Genomic DNA, 20,429 nt, shown 5'->3' with positions numbered 1-20,429 from the left:
TCTACTGAATTATTAATAATGTTCAATGTAAGCCTGTCTGTTTAGTGTTCTTACACATAATTTGCATGTGTTCATGTACTATACTTTATAGACTGACACATTGCAAATAAGTCTACTTCTATTCAGGAAACTGATGAGCCCATGTGTGCTGTACATCCAGTCATGTATGTAAACAGGATATACATTAGTAGGAATAATAAATGCACAACATATACAGTCAGTAGCTGATGACATGTCTTGCTGTGACAGGTAAAGTATCCTCTGAGCAGGAGGAACAGATGTCTGGGGTCCAACTTAAATACAGTTGCCCAGCTAGGAACAAATACCCTCCATGGCTAGGAATGGCTCTAGTGCATTTAGCTATGGCATTGTCAAGCTGGGAAGAAATGCTATAAGGTAAATTCATCATGCTCTTCTAAGACACTGTTCACAGCAATGATGAAAGGATACTTACCCATACGATTTAATGACTCTGGAAAAATAGTGCAGTGTTCAGATATCTGAATTCAATGGAACTCTGGCCTGCCAGCAAGGAAGAAATGATGACCTGCATCTGCCAGTCTTGGACCATGATTTTATATACTACTTCTGCAAGCATTTAACTTCCCAAGGCTGACACTCAAACAATAGGTGTCCCACAACATACTAGCGTAAAGTAAATAATAAGCCAAGCAGATATAATGTCATTAAAGCTACAAATTATTTAAAAGACAAGAACTTATAGTAAATGTGCTTAAAGAAGTAGTAGATTCAGGACAATGACTACCATTGAGAGACAGTTCAACAGGTCAGGTAAACTTGTGGTGCTGATGGGAAAGTGTGCCCTAGAAATCATAGAAGACATAAAAATGATTCCCAACTAGAATGTCAACATTCCAGGATAGATGGATATATGTCAGTAAATTGAGCAGAGGTTGATTGACTACACTAGCCATCAATGCATAACCCACTCAACTGTGAGGGCCTTGGGCATCCAAGTTGATAGAAAACTGACTTTTGACCACCATGTGGCCTCCATTGTATGGAAGGCTTTCTAAGTATCCCACTTCATAAGTAAGGGTATTTCATCCATTAACAAGGAGGTCATAACATCCCTGTACTCCTCCCAGATCAGACCCAGTATCGAATACAATGCCCCGTTCGGCATGTATATTGCCAAGCACATGAAGCAGCTGGAGAGACCATAGAGGTTCCTGACCAGGAAAATCCAGGGTCTCAAACACCTGTCCTATACAGATAGGATAAATGCCCTGTCCCTCTACTCAATCTCATACAGATTGCTCAGAGGTGACCAGTATCTGGCATACAAAGCCATCTCAGACCCAGTCTTGATGGAGTTGCTGCATATCTGTAAGTCAAATTCCACTCATGCAACCCACATGCAAGGCCTCAACCTGGTCTGTGACATTAATATAGAACTTGTTGGTGGGATAGATTTGTGTCCCAAAGACTCACCCATCTGTGGAATAGACTCCCTCTCCATGTCAAGAAGAGCACCTCACTAACCCTCTATAACAGGAACCTGGACGACTGGATGAGAAACAGGAAATACACCCCTGAAATCCCACCTGTGTCCCTGCTGGACAGGGGAAACTGGTGCTGACTTTGTGGCAACATGGGTGAAATTCTTGGCTAGGCATATAAGGGCCTCCAGGCCAATAGCCTATTATCATCCTATGAACCTATGAACCTGTAATGCCAAGCTCAAGGTACTACTGCTTGGTCCCAGGAGTCTTAACAAGAACTTGCACTCCCTGGAAGTTTGAGAATGCTGATGTTTGTGTAATTATAGAGACATGGTTCAAGGTTGCAGAAAGCACTCCATCAGTACAAGGTTACAATGCCTATCACACATTCAGACCACCCTGTGAAAAGGAAAAAACAAAAAGTGTCTCTATTTACATAAAAAGCAATCACTTCTCTAGATTGCTCAAGTAGGATGACTCATTTGAGCTACTGCATGTCACGCTGACTGTAGGCAAAATCTCCGTCCATATCATCGCTAGCTACAGGTCTCCACACATGAACCATGAAAATTACTCTGCATACCTAAAGTTACTAGAAAAACTTACCATTCAGACCAATGCACTACTCATGGGAGATTTTAACTACCCCTCAATAAACTGGGAAACATGCAGACTCAGAGATTCCTGGGCTTTTTCAATGGAAATGCTCTGGAACAGCTGGTCTGCACTCCCACTAGAGGCTCTGATATCCTTGACATACTTGCAAACTCAGCATAATGCCCTTATTGGTAGGACCGGATCATAAATTGGTCTCCTTTGAAATAAGTATAACAGCAGTATCCTCATCAAACCCTATAGAATTTTCCAAGGCAGATTACCTCCTATTATGTGATAGCACAGGTAATTTTTAAGCTCCCCCTAACCCTGAAAACATGGAGGCCTATGCAGAAGTATACATGAATGCCCTGTACAACCACTTAAACAACTGCAAAGAAACAGCAGTACCTAACAGAACTAAACCCAGGTCTAGCCAGAAAATCAAGCCACCCTGGTGGACCCCTGGCATAAATAGACTATACAACATTAGAGAAAAATATCCCTCATTAGTCTCGACGGGGAAATTAGTCAGTTCTTCAGAAGCTAAATACAAGACGATCACTGACTCCCCAAATGATGTTTATATCCTACAGAAGGTCTGATGCAGACTAATTGGTATCATAGCCATTTCCTGAATGTGAAGAAGTGCATAATATTACCCTTTGGGGAATCAAATACCCCTGCAAATTACAACACTGATAGCACCCTCCCTAAGAGTGGACCCAGTGGGATGAGCTGACTTGTCCACTGTGTGGTAACAACTGTTTTCTGCCACTACTAAGGCAGTTCATATTTTTGATTAGCACATGGTTCTGCATTGGTTGGCAAATCTGCTAGAAGTGTTACTGGTTGTTGCAGCATTCCAGTTTATGCTTTCTAGGACTATGACAGAGTTCAATAAGTGCACTTTCATGTGAGTATGGGATATATTAATGAAAAATCAGTGGCTAATGACAGTTGCATGCATAAAAGACAATGTGTCTATTATAGTACAGGTGGTACAGTTTATGCAGTGTGCAGAAATCAGAGTGTTAAAACGTAGAAGAGAGAAATTATGTGAGGCTTGTAGAAGTGGCTTGTATAGAGCATTTGAGAAAACTTTGTAAATGTTGTTGTAAATGCAGGACAAAGTATTTCTCCCATTTGGATATGGTGTGCATTTATTTTATATATTCTGTTGACTATGGCCTTTCACCAGGGTAGATATGTAAAACAACATAACTCAGTTGTTAATGAATGTCACATATAAATGCTTAAACAGAAAGAAATTCACTTACTTCCATCCGTCATCTTGTACCACCCAACTCATCCCAAACACGTTAACGTCCTGCACCACACCTCCATCAGGTCTCATAAAATCATCTTTCTGGTCCCCATTGTATGTTCCACACAGACCACACAGCTGTCCTTTGTACCTCTCTGTTACATTCACAAGGAGCTTTTGGTCACCATTGAACTTTAGATGGAGACCAAAGTTGGTCTGAACTAGGACGTAGGCCCCATTGAGAGAGATAGCTACTCCAGGCATTGGTGATGTAGGCAGGGTCACTGGAATGCCATTCACCTGTAAAGATATAAAACAGGAAAATCAAGCTATGAACTAAAATGCATTGTATGAGGTACGCATAGCTGATGCACATAAATGGCACATAGCATATCTGTCATAGTTTACAGTGCACAGAAGTCTACTTAAAAGAACTGAACACTATTCACATTATATCTCTTAAATCAGAGTAGCTTGACTGGCTTACTCCTTTAAGCTAAATGGTGGGGTATATGGTATAAGCAGATAGAAAAAGAGCTGGACAGACAGATTGATAGACAGCTAGACTAGGTAACATGTAGGCAGGCTGACAGTCAGGATAAGAAAAGCTACTGGTGTGAGCTGAGTGCATTTTAACTTTTAGATCTTTCTTCCAATCCCTCCATTCCCCTGCCTTCTTCTAAGACCTTATATTTGTTAGTTTGGAATGATTTTAAAGCTATCTTTATGCCACTGCGTCTATCTGTTCAGGTTTAACAATTTGACTCTCTTCTACCTTCCATTTCTAAAAATTCTTCCAACTTCTATTTGAAAAAGATTCTTTTACTTCTTTAACAATAAAATACATCTGCGATTAAACATCTGTCTTTTCCTTTTTTATTTGTCCTGTTTACAACATCTACATTTTCTTGGACAGCATCTCTCTAATATTTGATCCTTTCTCCATCAATATTGTATTGTCGATTCACATATCTATGCCTGTTTTCAATGCAGAAATTGCAGTGATTTTATTTAAATACACTGATAACTAATGTAACACTATTCCTGAAAAGAATCGATGTATAACACTACAGCCTACCCGCCACAATCATATTTGGCAAATGTAGTGCAGGTTTGAATCTAGTCCATAGTTTTACTTTTATATTCTAACCCCTTCTGAAGTCCCAGATTCATACCCACAATCTAGGTACCTCAAAGATTAAACCAGTGACGTGTACTTCAAACAGCCAGCCTTTCATTTCATAATGTAATATTTGTTGATTTAAATGGAAGCTTTGACAAAGGAATTAAATTAAACCAAAGATGCAATGATTTTATATCTATGAATGTACTCACAAAAAGCCTCAAATGAAGCTTCATTTTTGAAAACTCATACTAGAAGTGTCTTTGATATATACATACGTGCCTAGAAAATCTTCACAAAAAAGCCAGAAGTTCAGAAAAAAATCTTTACAGGAAAGGTCTACTGTCAGGAGTTTGAGCAAGTCAAGGTGTTTATATCCACAAAACTGCCCTGATATAAAGTGTTCTAGCTACCTCAACGTCAGACTTTTGCCTAATACTTCCATCACTTTTGAGGCCTTGCATTTAGAAATTCTCATTAGTCACAGTATTCCCCTGGGGGTCAAGCTGGCAGTTTGTGTATACCTAAGTCATTTTTGGTATTCTTATTGCACAAACTGACATACAGAATGCAGTGCATTCCTGGCTCTCATAAGTTCTGCATTCGCACCACTCAGTACACTGTCCTCCTTCTCGGTCTATCTGTACTGGGTGCTCCTCTTTCCACTTCTTCTTTCCATACACATCTAGTTCATATCCAGTGCAAACTGCTTTCATTATAATTCTGTCATGTTTCCATCTGGTATCACTCAGGAGCCCCATTTAGCAAACCTTTGAATTTTCAACATCTAATGCACTTTCTTCTACTGTCTTCAGCAAATTTGGCACATTCCAAATATTGTATTTTCACACATACAAGATACAAGCATATTGTGCTCAAAATGTATTTCTTTACTACCATCTATGCTGCTTCATTTCCTCAAGACAATGACATGAACAACGGTCAACTCCCCTCCTATAATGGGCTGTGGTCAAATATCTTTCAATGTCTCAGGAAAAAGGGGCACAGACCTAATGGAATCTACATGGTGTAGTAAATACTGTACATAACTGAATAAAGTCATCCCAACAGTATTCAAACCTTTATAGTACATCTTAGACAGGAAGATAGGCCCTTGGAAAATTAATTCTGTAGGGTATGCAGGACCTTCAAGAACCGTGGCTAGTTGAAGGAAGTAATAAAAGTGAAATAGTAAATTATATTCACCATGGAAGGATTAGGGTGAGCGAAGTGATGTTTCTGGTTACCTGAGTGAAGATGGCATGTAATACCTTTACAGGATGTATTACAGACAAGTCAAATAGACTAAGCAGAATGTCTCTAAAACATTTTGAAGAATTAAATAAATGATCAAGAAAGCAATATGAGCAAAGTGCTCACTAGCGTTACAGCCAAGAATTAAGGAAAAGGTGTACAGACTTTTACTCACCTGAAGTCATACCCCAGGAAAGTGATCCATAAACAGAAAAGGAGCCTTCAGTCAAAAAAGTCAATGGGGTTATCTAACTGACCTAAAGTTAGCCAAACAAAGGAAAAAAATCTGCTTGGAGAACTCACATGATATTGGGATATATGATTAATGTTATCATTAACAGAAGAACAGGGACAGTTACTACACTGAGGATTCACTGTTGGAGCTTAGCAAAATTAATTCGGTATATGCTCCCCAGTGTTAGAGACTACACTTTCAGTAAAACATAAGCATTTAAGAGGAAGTTCACAGATGGGCAAAAAAAATGTGCAAGTATGTGAAAAGACTAGTATGTCAAAGTCATTGTCACAATGAACAGAATGACATACAAATTCAAATGTCACTGACACATAAATAAGGTCAGAGAAAGAAACAGATTTGTGGATGGAAAGCATGTCAGAAAATCAGAAGCTGCTGTGGGAGAAGAAATATACCTATCCTGAGGCAAAGACCTCACTGTAATGATGGGAAAAATAGAAAAATAATGACTTTAAGCTTGCATATATTTTATGGAGTATATCAGCTAAAAAGCGAATGCTGAAAAAAGCATTCAAAAACATCTACCTAAAAGATTAAATATTGAAAAAAATATATATTTTTTTTGCAGGGGGTTGCCCCCTGCACCCCCATGTGGCCCCATCCCCACTAATTATATATATTAACTCCAAGATTGTACAAGAGGGGAAAGGGGAAATCCCCACACCCTGCTGCATTACAATTTTTGCACAAAGTCCTGACAGCAGGCAGAAAACAGTAAAAACAGTGATTTGCCTTATGAGCATTCACTAATAGTTATTACACTCGTTTTTGGATTATGGAAAATGGTGTAAGTACTAATATACCAGGTTCTATAGAGCTGTATTATGTAATGATAAAGATTACAATGAAAGCACCTCAAGGAACCTAATAAGATGCTACAACTGATTTTATGTTTTGTAACAGGAGTGATCTTGGTGCTGCGGTAGCATTGTCGCCTCACAGCAAGACGTTGTCCCATTCGATTCTCAGCTAGAGCATCTTCTGTTAGGAGGCATGCGTGAATGGGCGTGCCTTCGTTAAAGGCTGTGCATCAGGGCTGGTAACACGGCACGTAAAAATCCACTACCAAACATTAGCGGACCGGAGTTCCGCTGTGGCGACCCCATAAGCCGAAAGACACAACAAGAGGAGTGATCTTATTTCCATCTATCCTCAGATCTGATCTGGCTGTTCGCTAGTGTTCTAGTGCCCTGAGTACCTACAAAATATTCCATAATCCCCTGTGAGCCCTCTCTTCAGATCTCATTTACTACCAGCACAAATAGATCTTGTTCTTTAGCCATCAGCTCAGTGCTCTGTATTTTCTGTCTTTTGCCCATTTTTACATAGCTGTTCTTTTGATATTGCCGATATTGTTGATATTGTTGATAGCGTTAACTCTACCTGTATTATTAATTAGAATTTTTCAGTTATTTCTTAAAGTGCTTCGGTTTCTCATTGTTAAAGCGCTTGCCTAGAATCTCTCCTCTCACTCTCTCTCTCACTTCTTAGTTAAAAAAGGGGTAAAAAAGAGTTACTATTAATTATCTGATTGTTACTATTGTAGTGTTATTGTGCAGCTATTTTTCGATAAGATGTTTAAAAAATGCACCATCTGTAGGGATAAACTCCAACCACAGGATATGTATGATATCTGCATTGGTTATTTAGGTCCTGGCCATCAAAAAGTAGATCGCTCCATCTGTAACTGATTTAGTCTGCAGTCCTTAGTGGACAGGAAGAATAAATCGATAATTAAAAGGTTCCATCCCACTGAGCAGGTGGACAAACTTGAAAAAAGGAAAGACACAAAAGGAAAGATAAGGAGCCCAGGAAGTGCAAACATGAAGAGGAGGGTCCGTTGTCTTCACCTAAAATGACCAGATTAGAGTATACCCCTCCATGGACTGAGACAGCAGTCTCCAGTGTAGGAAAACATAGTTATCAATGACAAGTCTTCTTCCAAATATATTAGCAAGCACTTTTCAGATAGACAACTGTCCTATCCCCTCTTCCAGACCACTTTGACTTCTTCTCTGAAATCATTATGCTCATTCAGAAGCACATCTGAAGCAGATTGGGAACCAATGATGAGGACTTTTCTGTAGACACAGATGAAACTGGGCATCATTCCATCCCTCCTGTATACTAGGACAGATCAGGTCCCATCACTACTGCTAACGTTTTCCACAGCACAAGTTTCTGCATCAGCAACTTCTGAGACAGTTTTCCACCCAGGTCCTGGCTCCTAGTCACCATCAACTCTCCCTGTTTTGGTCTTAACAGTATTACAGTGGACACACTTGACACCAGCTCTTGTTGTGTCAAGTGACTTTCATTGGATGCCACCTCGACACAACTTTACATCAAGTGTCTCTCACCCCAGAAAAGCTGTCTGACTTCAGTGTTTAGTATGGTCCTCTGTGATGCTCAAAACCTCATGCAGCACTGATCTAAAAGTTCTGTGCCTCATGGCAGCAGCAATTGATAAGATGTCCTATGCCAGATTTCACATGCAAATTCTCCAGTAGATGTTATCCACACAACTATCACAACTAATGGGTTCCTGTTCAGCCACATTGATTCAGTCACACAGAATTCATTTAAACCGGTGGCTGATGTCACCTTTCCTTCACATATAAAGACCATTACTATACCCTCTCTAGCAGCAAACTGTAAGGTGGGGATGGAGGGGGAGGGGGGCATTTCAAGAAAAGGATGGTTCAAGGTCTTTGGAGCCAGACTGAAGCCAGTCTTCACATCATCAACATGGAAATGAGAGTGGTCTTCCTAGCAATGTAGAAATTTCAAGATCTCTTGCTTTTGAGAGTGATAACCATACTGTCAGAGAATATGTCAGTATGGTACATCCAAGGGCGCCTGCAGGCAGGTGCAAGGGGGTGCACTTGCACCCCCCTGGAATCGGCTACGGCTAGATAATTAAAAAAAAAAGTTTTTTTTTTTTTACGCACATTCTCCTTTAAGAAGGAGTCCAAATAGTCCAGTCGCAGGCGTGCTGACATCATCGCTGTCAGTTTGAGGTTTGTGAGCGGGAACTCACACAGGCGGGACCTGACGACCGGACAGTTAGCAAGCGGCAGCACTTTCAGGAAGAGAGAGGTGTGTGAAACGGAAGATGGGAGCGGGACCGGACACTTAGATGTGTGAAACGGAAGATGGGAGCGGGACTGGACACTTAGCAAGCGGCAGCTGAAACAAACGGAAGGAAGATGGGGCACTTTCAGGTAGTGTGTGTGTGGAAATGAACGGAAGGAAGATGGGGCACTTTCAGGTAGTGTGTGTGTGGAAACGAACGGAAGGAAGATGGGGCACTTTCAGGTGTGTGTGTGTGTGTGTGTGTGTGTGTGTGTGTGTGTGTACAATGCCCCAGGTGTACATGGTGGTGGGTAGTGAATAAGGCTTGAACCCTGTACCTTGGGCCCAAGTGGCAAGAGCCTGAATACCCTACCCACCACCATTTGTGAAAATGTTGCAGGATTTTCCCTCATACTTTTTCTGTTCCTCATAAAATCTGTGGTTTCTGCATTTGTGTCCTTGTTGCCTGACAGCTACATGTTCTCTGGTTTTATTCTTGGCTGTCTGGAGTGTTTCTCCCTGGGCCTCTGCTAAAACTTAGCTTTTTTTTTTTTTTTTTCAAAGTCAGACTTTCCTGGTTAACAAAAGTTAAAAAAAAATGGACACACTTGTCAGACTTCATATTCTTCAGAAAGTGTATGTTAACAAAAGCTTTTATTCTAGCAATTTTCTAAGTGTACAAAATGGATATTTGAAATGTATCCCTGTGTTTGGGACTGTATCCCCCCCCCCCATTATTGGCTTCGTCCAGGTTTTGTGCTAGGGTTGAGAGTTATGGTAAGAACTGAATTCACTGAATATGTTTGGGGGCTGTATTCACCCAGTATTGGCTGTAGTGTTTGGGACTGTATTCCCCCCATTATTGGCTTCATCCAGGTTTTGTGCTAGGGTTGAGAGTTATGGTAAGAACTGAATTCACTGAATATGTTTGAGGGCTGTATTCACCCAGTATTGGCTTTGTTCAGGTATTTATTGGCTTCATCCAGGTTTTTTGCTAATGTTGAGAGCTATGGTAAGAACTGATTTCACTGAATATGTTTGGGGGCTATATTCTCCCATTACTGGCTTTGTCCGGGTGTTATTTGCTAAGAGGTTGAGAGCTATGGTGAGAACTGAATTCACTGAATGTTTGGTGGTTGTAGTAGTCACCCATTATTGGCTTTGTTCAGGTCTTTTTGTGCTAAGAGGCTGACAGCTGTGCTATGGTGAGAACTGAATTCACTAAATGGTAGCTATTTAAGTTTCAGTCTTCCTCTTTCACAAAACAGTTTATTTGGCGTAGTGGTATGTTGCTCTGACTGTTTTGCACGGGGTCCCCTGGGTTCAAGACGTGGCAGTGAAATGTATGGTGGTAATGCAGCATTTTATTCTAGCAACTTTCAAACATTATACAAGCAATGTTTAAAATGTGTCCCTGTTTTTTGGCCTTTTGTCCCCCCCCGCCTCCAATAAATTTTGGCTTTTTCCAGATTTCTTGTGCTGAAAAGTTCAGAGATACAGCTGGGTGTCGGAGTAGATTTTACAAGGAGCTGAGAGCTGCAGGGGAGCAAAAGTTTAGTGCTGCTTGTGTTTAGTCTGCTTGCATTGTTAATAGCACAACAGATAGTGTACTTGCTTTAGATGCTGAAGGCTGTGGGTTCTACTCCCACAGTAGGTAAATGCATTGCTGATGCTGTATTGTGTTGTAAAGGGGGTGGATGCTGCAGTCTTTTTGGCAAAGATACCTAGTAACTATGAACCTGTTAACAGTTTGCTATCCATTCCCTATTGCGGTATTACTAGCTTTTCATTTTTTATTGCATGCAACAAAAGCAATTTATTCTTCAAGAGTAACAGGCACTTTATTTGTAGATTAAACAATGACATATAAAGTGTTTGCTAGCAGCAACCTCTTTATTAGTTACAAATTTTTTTCAATGTGGTGTTTACTACTTCAGAGATTTTGTATATTTTTTACTGATACTGGTGGACTTGAGTAGACTTTTTATGATGGAAATGTTCTGAATTGGGCAGTTTTGTCATTAGTGGATGCTTTTGTTTCATTGTTTACTGGAAAAATGTTCAAAACAATAAATTTAAAATGCCCTCTAACAACTGTACTGTATTGTACAAGGAATATAATGTAATACAGTCAGGAAGGTGTATCAAAGAGCATGTGTATGTTATGTTCGAGGGGCCTATGATTTTGTAGACAGCCCAGAGTTAATATTTGCCATTGGCAAAATGTATTTTCTCTGAAAGTGGGTTTCAGTGCTGTTTCAATGCATGCGAGTTTCAAGAGCAGAGAAGTTTTAATGTTGGTCTATTTTCATTGTGAGACTGCATTGCTTTAACAGATATGTATTAGGGTTTGTGCTGTAAAATGCAAAATAAAACTTTCAAATGAAATCCTAAATCATCGCAGAAGTAAAGCAGTATGCACATTAGTGTTTATGATAAATGGGTCAAAATAACCAAGGAATGGGACATTGGAATGGCTGCAGGGGGGAGGCTCCATTTGACCATGATTTTGTGAGGGGGGGTAGCAAGTTCAGACAGCCCCGGTTGAACTATACCTCTCAGTTGTCCATATCTTTGCAGAATGAATAGATATTTGCTGCTTATTTTTGGTTTGTTCTCAAATTTGTGATTTTCTAGCAAATCATTTAGGAATGAAGCCATTAAATGACAGACATTGAGTTTCAGATGTCATAACCTTCAGAAAAATGCATGCTAATGCAAGACTGTCTTTACGTTTATATAAGGGCAATTTTTAGTAGTGTTTGTATGTTCCCCAATATATTTGGCCTTGTTCAGATTTCCTGCATTAAGAGGTTGAGAGGTACGTGCAAATCACTTTGTAGATTAGGAATATCCAAACATCTCAATTGTCCCCAATTCTGGCTCAAAATGTTGCTCTCCCCTAATAATCCCTCCTCCAAAATGGCAATTTTGGAAGAAAATGTGGAGGGTTTACAATTATATATAACTGTAATGATCACTTATAGATTACCTTTATTTCAGAAATGCATGTGGATGCTCTTATTTTGTTAGCTGCTTCAAGTTAACTGTTAATATTAAAAGGTGTCCCTTTTTGACAGGTATTTTTGCATCACATGTTGGTCCATTTTTCATAAAATTGTGTTTTTCTGGCAAATTAGTGGCAAGTCATTAAAGATTGAAGTTAGAAAATAATGGCAGACATTTGAGTTTCAGATTTCATACCCTTCAGAAAACTTGTACTAATGCAAGATCTACCTGTTCTATTTAAGTTATAAGAGCAATATTTAAAAATTGGCCTTATTTTTGGGCTTGTCACACTTCTAGTTCTATGTATGGCTTTGTCCAGATTTCTTGCTCTGAAGTTGAGAGGTATGTGTGTCAGATCCATCACTGTCAGCCAGAGACATTTCAAATTGTGACATACTTATTGCACCCCACTCTCCCCATTGTAGTGGCTCTGGATGTGTCCATGGAAGGCAAGGAGCAGTTATGCAGTGTAAATGTGCAGAGTATTCCCCCATCCAAAGTAGATCACAAATACGACCGTGGCTTTTCATCTGTCCTTGATTTTGCAAAATGTTCTGGTTTTCTATCAGATTTTTGTACTGTTGATTTATGCTTCTTATTCTGGAACTGTATGCTGTCACAGTGCCCTGTTGCTCTGTTTAAGTAGCCATGGTTTAATGAACATCAGGTAAGCTTGTCGGAGATTGTAAGATGCAAGTAAGCTTTAGTAAGCTTGTCGGATATTGTAAGATGCAAGTAAGCTTTAGTAAGTATATTGTTAAAGAATTACCAGCATTGAAAGCCTTTTCGTTGTTGCCATGCAGAGAATATTTACATGACTAGATAATGTATAAGCCTTGGGTATTGAAATGCATATGACAGTTTTATTTATTTTATTTGCAGTTGGTTTGCCAGGATAGTCCATTGGGCCAAATGAACCCGTTTTCAATGGAGTCCTGGGGAGAAAAGCTCCAAAACTAAGTAGGTTATTAATAGATATACAAATTATACAATTACACAGAAGTTAATCATACAAGAAATAACAATTTGAAAATAATACAACTAGAGCGAGTACAATCTAGTGATGAAATTAATAGGTAATACAGACTAAAGGGAAATTTAGCACAAAAGCACTGAGAAATAACAACATATTTGGAAGCATTTCATGACAATATTGAGGAATAATAACATATTAGGAAGCAATGCACAAAAGTACTGAGAAGCAATAACGTATTAGGGAAGCAATACTTGAGAAGTGTGGCCTAGTATATTCTTTCTGATTAATGTAGGAATAATAATATGTATGAGTTAGGGTGGGTAATTAGGAAAGTTGCAGGAGGAAACAGAGGAAGAAAGAAGATGGAGTTTGCAAGTGTTATGTGGTGTGGGAGCAAGAGCATTCCCACTGGGATACTAGATGTGAGTGAAGAGATCTTTTAAATATAAAATGGTTGGGGGTGGTGCGAATGGAAGGTGGTAGGGAGTTCCAAAGGCATGCAAGGCCATAAGACAGAAGATTTTTGCCTGGGGGACTAGTTGGTTTATATACTTCTAATAGATTTTGATTGTTGGATCTTAATACTCTTGCAGGAAGGTGCATTTTAAAGGCTGATGAAAGGGAGGGACAAAGGGAGGGGTTGAAAATGAGCTTATGTGCAAGATTTAGTTGAGTATATGTGAGATAACTGGGTAGCTCTAGCCATTTTAGTTTTGGAGAGAGGAACAGTGGTGGGTGGAGGACTTGTGGTTGGTAGCGAACTTGGCAATTTTGTTGTAGCAAGAGGAAAGTTGTGTTTTTAGAGAGGTCTGTAGATTAGTTAGGAGTGGAGCTCCATAGAGAAGGGAGGGGATAAGAAATGAGGTAGAGGGTGATTTTGGTAGCAGGTGTAAGGTAATGATTTTGTCGGTAAAGCATACCGGGTTTTCTTGATATTTAACTGTAGGTGGGAGTTGAATTTGAGCTGGTATCAATTTGGACCCCAAGTAACTTGGTCTCTGACACCAGTTCCAGGGGTAGATTATTTTGTCTAGAGATGTGGAATGTGTTTATATTGAAAGAAGTTGCCTTAGAGGGATGAATAACATTAATTTGGTTTTAGAGGCATTGAGTGCTAGGTGATTCCTTTTCATCCATTGCTCAGTTGTTGTAAAAGCATCTTGAGTCAGTTTTAGGAGTGAGGGATAGAGGTGGCAGCACAGATAATAGCAGAATCATCGGCATATTGGATGATGTCTGAGAATGGGATAGAGTTATGGAAATCATTTATAAATATATTTAAGAGAAGGGACTCAGTATAGAGCCCTGGGGTACCCCAGTAGGAGTATTTAGAAATGAGGAGGTGGCCTTTTTCCATTTGACTGCTTGAGATCTGTTAGATAAGTAGCTGGAGAACCAGTTCAAGGAGGAGGGAGATAGGTAAAGTTTAGTTAGTAGCAGGCTGTGAGAGTGTGTCAAAGGCCTTAGAGAGGTCGAGTAGTAGGGTAGAAACAATTTGGCCAGAGTCGCAGGCTTTATTTACAGTTTCAAGGAAGGAGAGGAGGGCGGTCATAATGCTATGATGTGGTCTGACTCCATGTGTGGGAGTTAGTAGGTGATTATCTAAGAGATGTGGAAGGAGTTGTAGTTGGATACACTTTTCTAGGAGTTTAGAGATGGGGACAGAATAGCGATGGGGCGGAAATTAGTAACATTGTTGTTGTTGCCACCTTTTATGTAGAGGTATGATAAAGGCCCTTTTCCAGACTTGGGGTACTATACATTCTTGGATAGAGCAGTTGATTAAAATGCTAATAGGGTGCGATTGCTTCAGCAGCTTTGCCAAGAAAGTAAGAAGGGATGTTATCAGGAGCATTGGTGCATGGCTTCAGTTTCATAAGGAATTTCTTTATAGTAGAAGTTGGGTATAGGTTTAAATGAGAAAAAGGAGTGTGAAGAGGGAGAATTAGGGGCAGATGAAGCTGATGAAGTAGTAGGAGGAGTGGAGGGATGGGAGTTAGTAGATGGGAATGAGGAAGTAGTAGCAGTGTAGTGGTGTTAGAGAAAGATGGCGTTAATTTGGAAATGGATTCAATGAAAAGAGTTAAATTGGGTAGCCAAGTCTTGGTCAGGAGCGTTTGGGTCTGGGGTAGGGGTATCTGGTTTGCTGGGGTTAAGTAGAGTAGAGATACCTTTCCAAAATTTCTGAGGGTTTGATTTTATTATTTTGAAGTGTGGAAAAGTAGTTTTGTCGGTCTAAGATTATGAGCTTTTTACCTTATTTCCAAGTATTTTATATTCATTGTAATAAAAGGAGAGGATTACAGTATTTTCAGAAGCTCATTACATTTTATTGCAGACCAGTGTCTTATAGCAGTGCCTGTGTGTTAGTACACTTGTAGTTGGGTCAGGGTGGCTTTAATGGTATATGGTAAATAAGCATTGCTACCTTATTTAAAAGCCAAGCCCTGCAACAACTAGCTCCACACTGAAGTCAAAACACAATAGCTCTGGTGGGTAAATGTACTCTGTAGTAATCAAAAAAGGCAAATGTTTAAAATAACTACAGCTTATGTGCAAACACAATAGGTAGTGATGAAACAATGCTCTGCTAAAAATGCTTTAATGCTCCACAATGCTGAGCTGCAGATCAGTTATCACTGGCTACCAGGATTTCACCCACTTCAGCTCAAACACGGTGCCGTTCAGTGCAACCTTCCCAGAACTAATTTGTCTGACCAGAATTATTTGGTGTGTGTATTAGAGGGAGGTAGCATACCCCTCAGCTGTCCAGATTTTTGCCCCATATTCCTCCTAAAAGGATTGAAGTTGCTAAATGAGACATTTCAGTTTTAGATGTCATGTCATTTAGAAAAATGCATACCAACACAAATCCTGTTACTCTTGCAATTTTCTAAGTTTCTGAGAGCCATATTTATAATCTGTCCCTATTTATTTTAGGCTTTGTCCAGATTTCTTGCACTAAGGTTGAGGCCTTGAGGGTGTGGTATGTTTGTGAGAAAGTGAAATGCCCAAGTTAGAGTTAACAGGTGGAATTTTCAAGTGCATTTTCAAGGAACTGTGAGTTTTAAGGGAAGCTAAGTTCACTGCTGCTCATGCCAAGTCTATTTACAATGTGCAACTGTTTTGTTTAGCAAATGGTATCTCTATTGTGGTATAATGTTTTAAAGCTATGTTAGTAGCACCACAAGTAGAATACTTGCATCTTAATGTAAAGGCTTGAGGTTCTATTCCTACAGCATATACATTTGTATGCTGCAGTCCTCAGGATGCCCTCCTTTGGATGAGATGCCTAATAACTATGAACCTGTTTTTCAGCTTGTCATCCATTTTCTATTGCAATATACCAGCTTACCATTTTTTTTAATTTAACATAGGCAATTTATTCTTTGACGGCAACAGGCACTGAATTTGTAGATGAAACACTGAAATATACAGCAACAACATCTTCATTAGTTTCAGATATCTTTAATGTGGAATTATTCAGATTACTTTTACTTCAGCAGAGTCACTCAAACAAGTGCTGCTGTATAATACAAGGGATATAATTCAATTATATATTATAATTAATACAATCAGGTAAATCTAATAACTTTTGCATGGCCCTAACAGTGTGCAAGGAGCCTATTGCTTGAAAACAGTTCAAAGGTAAATAACCTGCCACTGGCCAGATGCATTTTCTTTGAATGTGGGTTTCAATGCTGTTTCATTGAATGTGAGTTTCAAAAGTAGAGAAGCTTTAATGCCAAGTCTGTTTTCATTGTAAGACCTTTGTTTAGGTTTAGTAAATGTCTCAGTGTTTGGGCTATAATGTTTGAAATAAAAGTTGTAAATGCCTATTGCTTGAAAACAGTTCAAAGGTAAATAACATGCCACTGGCCAGATGCATTTTCTTTGAATGTGGGTTTCAATGCTGTTTCATTGAATGTGAGTTTCAAAAGTAGAGAAGCTTTAATGCCAAGTCTGTTTTCATTGTAAGACTATTGCTTTGTTTAGGTTTAGTAAATGTCTCAGTGTTTGGGCTATAATGTTTGAAATAAAAGTTGTAAATTAAATCCAACTGCCTGTAATCATTGTAGAACTAAAGCATAAAACAGTATGCACACAGATTTGAACAGTGTCTACAGTAAATGGGGAGAAATAGCCAAGTAATGGGACACTGGAATGGCTGTGTGGGCGGGGCTTGGGGTTGGTGGACTTGGGCGGGGCTGTGTTGGCAGGGGGCGGGGTGAGCTATGTGGGTGGGGCTCTGGGTTTGCACCCCCCTGCAAAAAATCCTGCGGGCTCCCTTGGGTACATCCACAGGTATGAAGGAATTAAATTCCTTCCAATCCATTCCTATAAATTCCTATCTGATTGTGGGTAAATCCTGATATACCTATGCACAGTCATGGATTATTGTTTACTTAGTAATGGGAAAATGCTAAGACCTGGCATCAGGCAAATAGAAAAAAACATCACCAATCAATGAAAGTGTTTTTTTTAGCTTCACTGTGGCTATATATGATAAAAATCCCAGTTCCTACTCTGCAATTTGGTATGGATGAAACTTAAAAAAATACTACGACTGTTTCAGTCATAGTCTTCCACTCAATTATATAATAATCTAAAATGATTTGTTGGTACCATTCCTTTTTTCATTCATGAGGAGTTAGAGGTCTCCTCCATTCTTCAGCTTGTCCAAGAATCTTAGCGGGTTATACTTGTCGCTTAGTTATAATTCACTCATTCCAGGGTTGTGAGGAAGCTGGAGTATATCCTGATGAACAACAAACATAAGGTGTAGAAAACATACAGACAGACAGACAGACACACAAATGCACATATACCTCTGCTACTTCCATACATAAGGTGCTCCAGTTGGGAGGTGAACCTGAGAACAAATAGTCCAAGGCAGCAACATTGCATGATGCACTAGTGTCCCACCCAAGCCTGGTAATTGGCCACTTAGAAATCTCAAACATTTTGTTGGCCTTTTTTGTGAAGTTTGACCACATTTGTGGATTATGTACCAAACAGCTCTGTTCATGTCCTTTTAAAGGGTATTTTTATGTTAGAAGAGGGGCACAAAAAAAGACTGCTTGTACTTTCTGTTCAACACATCCACAGAACCCATGCCTTGTTTTTCTCTGTCATGCCATCCACAGTTTATATCTCCTTCTCTAGGTAATAGCCATAATAACACAGTGGCACACTAAATATCATTGCTGCTTACAACAAGAGGTTCTCTGGTTTGATTCTTATTTGTGTATCTTCTTTGAGACATCTATGTCCTCCCCGTCACATGTTTTTTATTGTGGGTACTGTGGTTTCCTCCCTCATTATAGTGATATGTCTAAATTGTCAGCAGATGTGTGTCTGTGTGCGTGTGTGCGTGTGTGTGTGTGTGTGTGTGTGTGTGTGTGTGTGTGTGTGTGTGTGTGTGTGTGTGTGTGTGTGCGCGCGTAGTATGGAAGAAAGGCCTGTCAATCTACTTCCATTCCATAAATTACAGGGACAAAAGCGTTTAATTTAATAAACTTTTTGTCTAAGGCTGGTTCCGCTTTTAGGTGTTCAGTTTTTATTTTAGTTTTACTATCACCTTTAAGTCATTTGGTAGTATTTGTAGTTTCCATTCCCTACTTGCCAGTAAACCATCTGGGCACTGATGGCCATTCATCAGGTCACTATAGGAGTTGGATGTGACTCAGCAGCAATGGGCAGAAGACAACAGCACACTACATCCTTCTTTTCTTTTTATCATGCATGATATTAGATTGTTTTGATATTAGATTATTCCCCACTCGGGTATAAGAGATAAACTCTCTCAACTAGGCATCAATCCATATGTTACCAGATGGGTAGCAAACTGGATCACTGATAGAACCCACCTAGTCAAAATAGGGGAAGCCATCTAAAGCAGAAAAACCTATAACAAGTGCTGTACCCCAGGGATTGCTCTTGGGGCCTCTGTTGTTTGGGATATACTTTTCTGAGGTGTAGCCCAAAACCAGTGGGCTATGGCTGACCAAGACTGCAGATGACTACAAGCTTGGTGCTGTCATCAATCCATCTAGTGATGTGGACATCCTCCAAGAAGGTCTCACCCAAACAAATGACTGGTGCCAGAAACATAGAAATCAAACTGAATACCAACAAATGCATAATCATCCCCTTTTTCGGAGAGTGAAGTCTCCACAAATTATCACATCAGTAACAAGGTCCTAAGCACTCAATTAGTTATGAAAGACTTGGGCACCCAGGTTGATAGCAAACTGACTTTTGACCACCATATTGTCTCCGCTGTTCGGAAAGCTTTCTACATGGCCCACTTCATTAGTAAGGGTATCTCATCCAGGGACAAGTGGGTCATAACATCTCTGTATTCTTCCTTATAATATCCACTATTGAGTACAATGTTCCTTTCAGCAAGTACCTCACAAAGCACATGCAGCAGCTAGACAGACCACAGATGTTCCTCACCAGGAGAATCCAGGGCTTCAAACATCTACCCTACACAGATAGGCTAAAGGCCTTGTCCCTCTGCTCAGTCTCATACAGACTCCTCAGAAGTGACCTCTGTCTGGCATACAAAGCAATCTCAAGCCCTGACTTGATGGGACTGCTGCATATACATAAGTTAAGCTCCATTTGAGTAGCTCACACTTGCGACTTTAACCTGGTATGTGACATCAATAGGACTTGTTGGCAGGATAGATTTGTGTCTCACAGACTCCCCCTTCTGTGGAATAGACTCCCTCTCCACATCAAGCAGAGTACCTCATTAACCATTTTTAAGCACAACCTGGATAACTGGATGGGGGACAGAAAATACACCCCTGGGATTCCACCTGTGTCCCTGCTGGACGGGGGCATTGGGTGCAGAGTTGTCAGAACATGGGCAAAATTCTTGGCTAGGCTTGTAAGGGTCTCAGGGTCAATAGCCTTGCAACTTCCTATGATCCTATGATCCTATGATATGTAAAAAAAAAGATGACCACTACATAATATATACCAGATTGTGATAATGTAGAGTTGAATGGTTATGTATTTCTAATTCACATTGAAAAGCTCTTTACTCTTACTCTGTTTCTAAATTCTAGAACTCACTTCCCCTGTCTATTCGGGCTCTAATAATGAGCTCTAATCCCCAACATTTCAAACTCCAATTATAATCGCACTTTCATTCAAACTTGTCCTGCCAGTTCTCACTCACAACTCCATCAATCACAACCAGCTGACCACCATAAAACCCTGTATCTTTCTAGCAAAGTTCCTTCTAGTTACTAACAATTTATGAAATTTCTTACCACAATGTCATGTACTTATAACCTTATTTTTTCACCATATCCTACCTATAAACCAGCTGCTTACGTCCCTGAATCATCTTCATGACACCTCACCCAAAACACAGTCTAATTCATCTTCTA

At 39.8% G+C, this 20,429-nt stretch overlaps 1 protein-coding gene across 1 annotated transcript in view; it reads right to left on the bottom strand.

Moving 5' to 3' along the window:
* Positions 1-20,429, bottom strand: part of LOC122801223 (IgGFc-binding protein-like) — a 691,109-nt gene that overhangs the window by 191,805 nt on the left and 478,875 nt on the right. The window contains exon 57 of the mRNA XM_044070776.1: positions 3,341-3,627. Coding sequence (XP_043926711.1) covers positions 3,341-3,627 — 287 coding nt within the window. The remainder of the gene's footprint in view (positions 1-3,340; positions 3,628-20,429) is intronic.

The sequence above is a fragment of the Protopterus annectens genome, chromosome 4.part1 (assembly GCF_019279795.1).
Source record: "Protopterus annectens isolate FY-2018-M chromosome 4.part1, PAN1.0, whole genome shotgun sequence".
Lineage (NCBI taxonomy): Eukaryota > Metazoa > Chordata > Ceratodontiformes > Protopteridae > Protopterus > Protopterus annectens.
The sequence above is the reverse complement of the archived record's forward strand: the minus strand, read 5'-3'. Positions and strand labels throughout refer to the sequence as shown.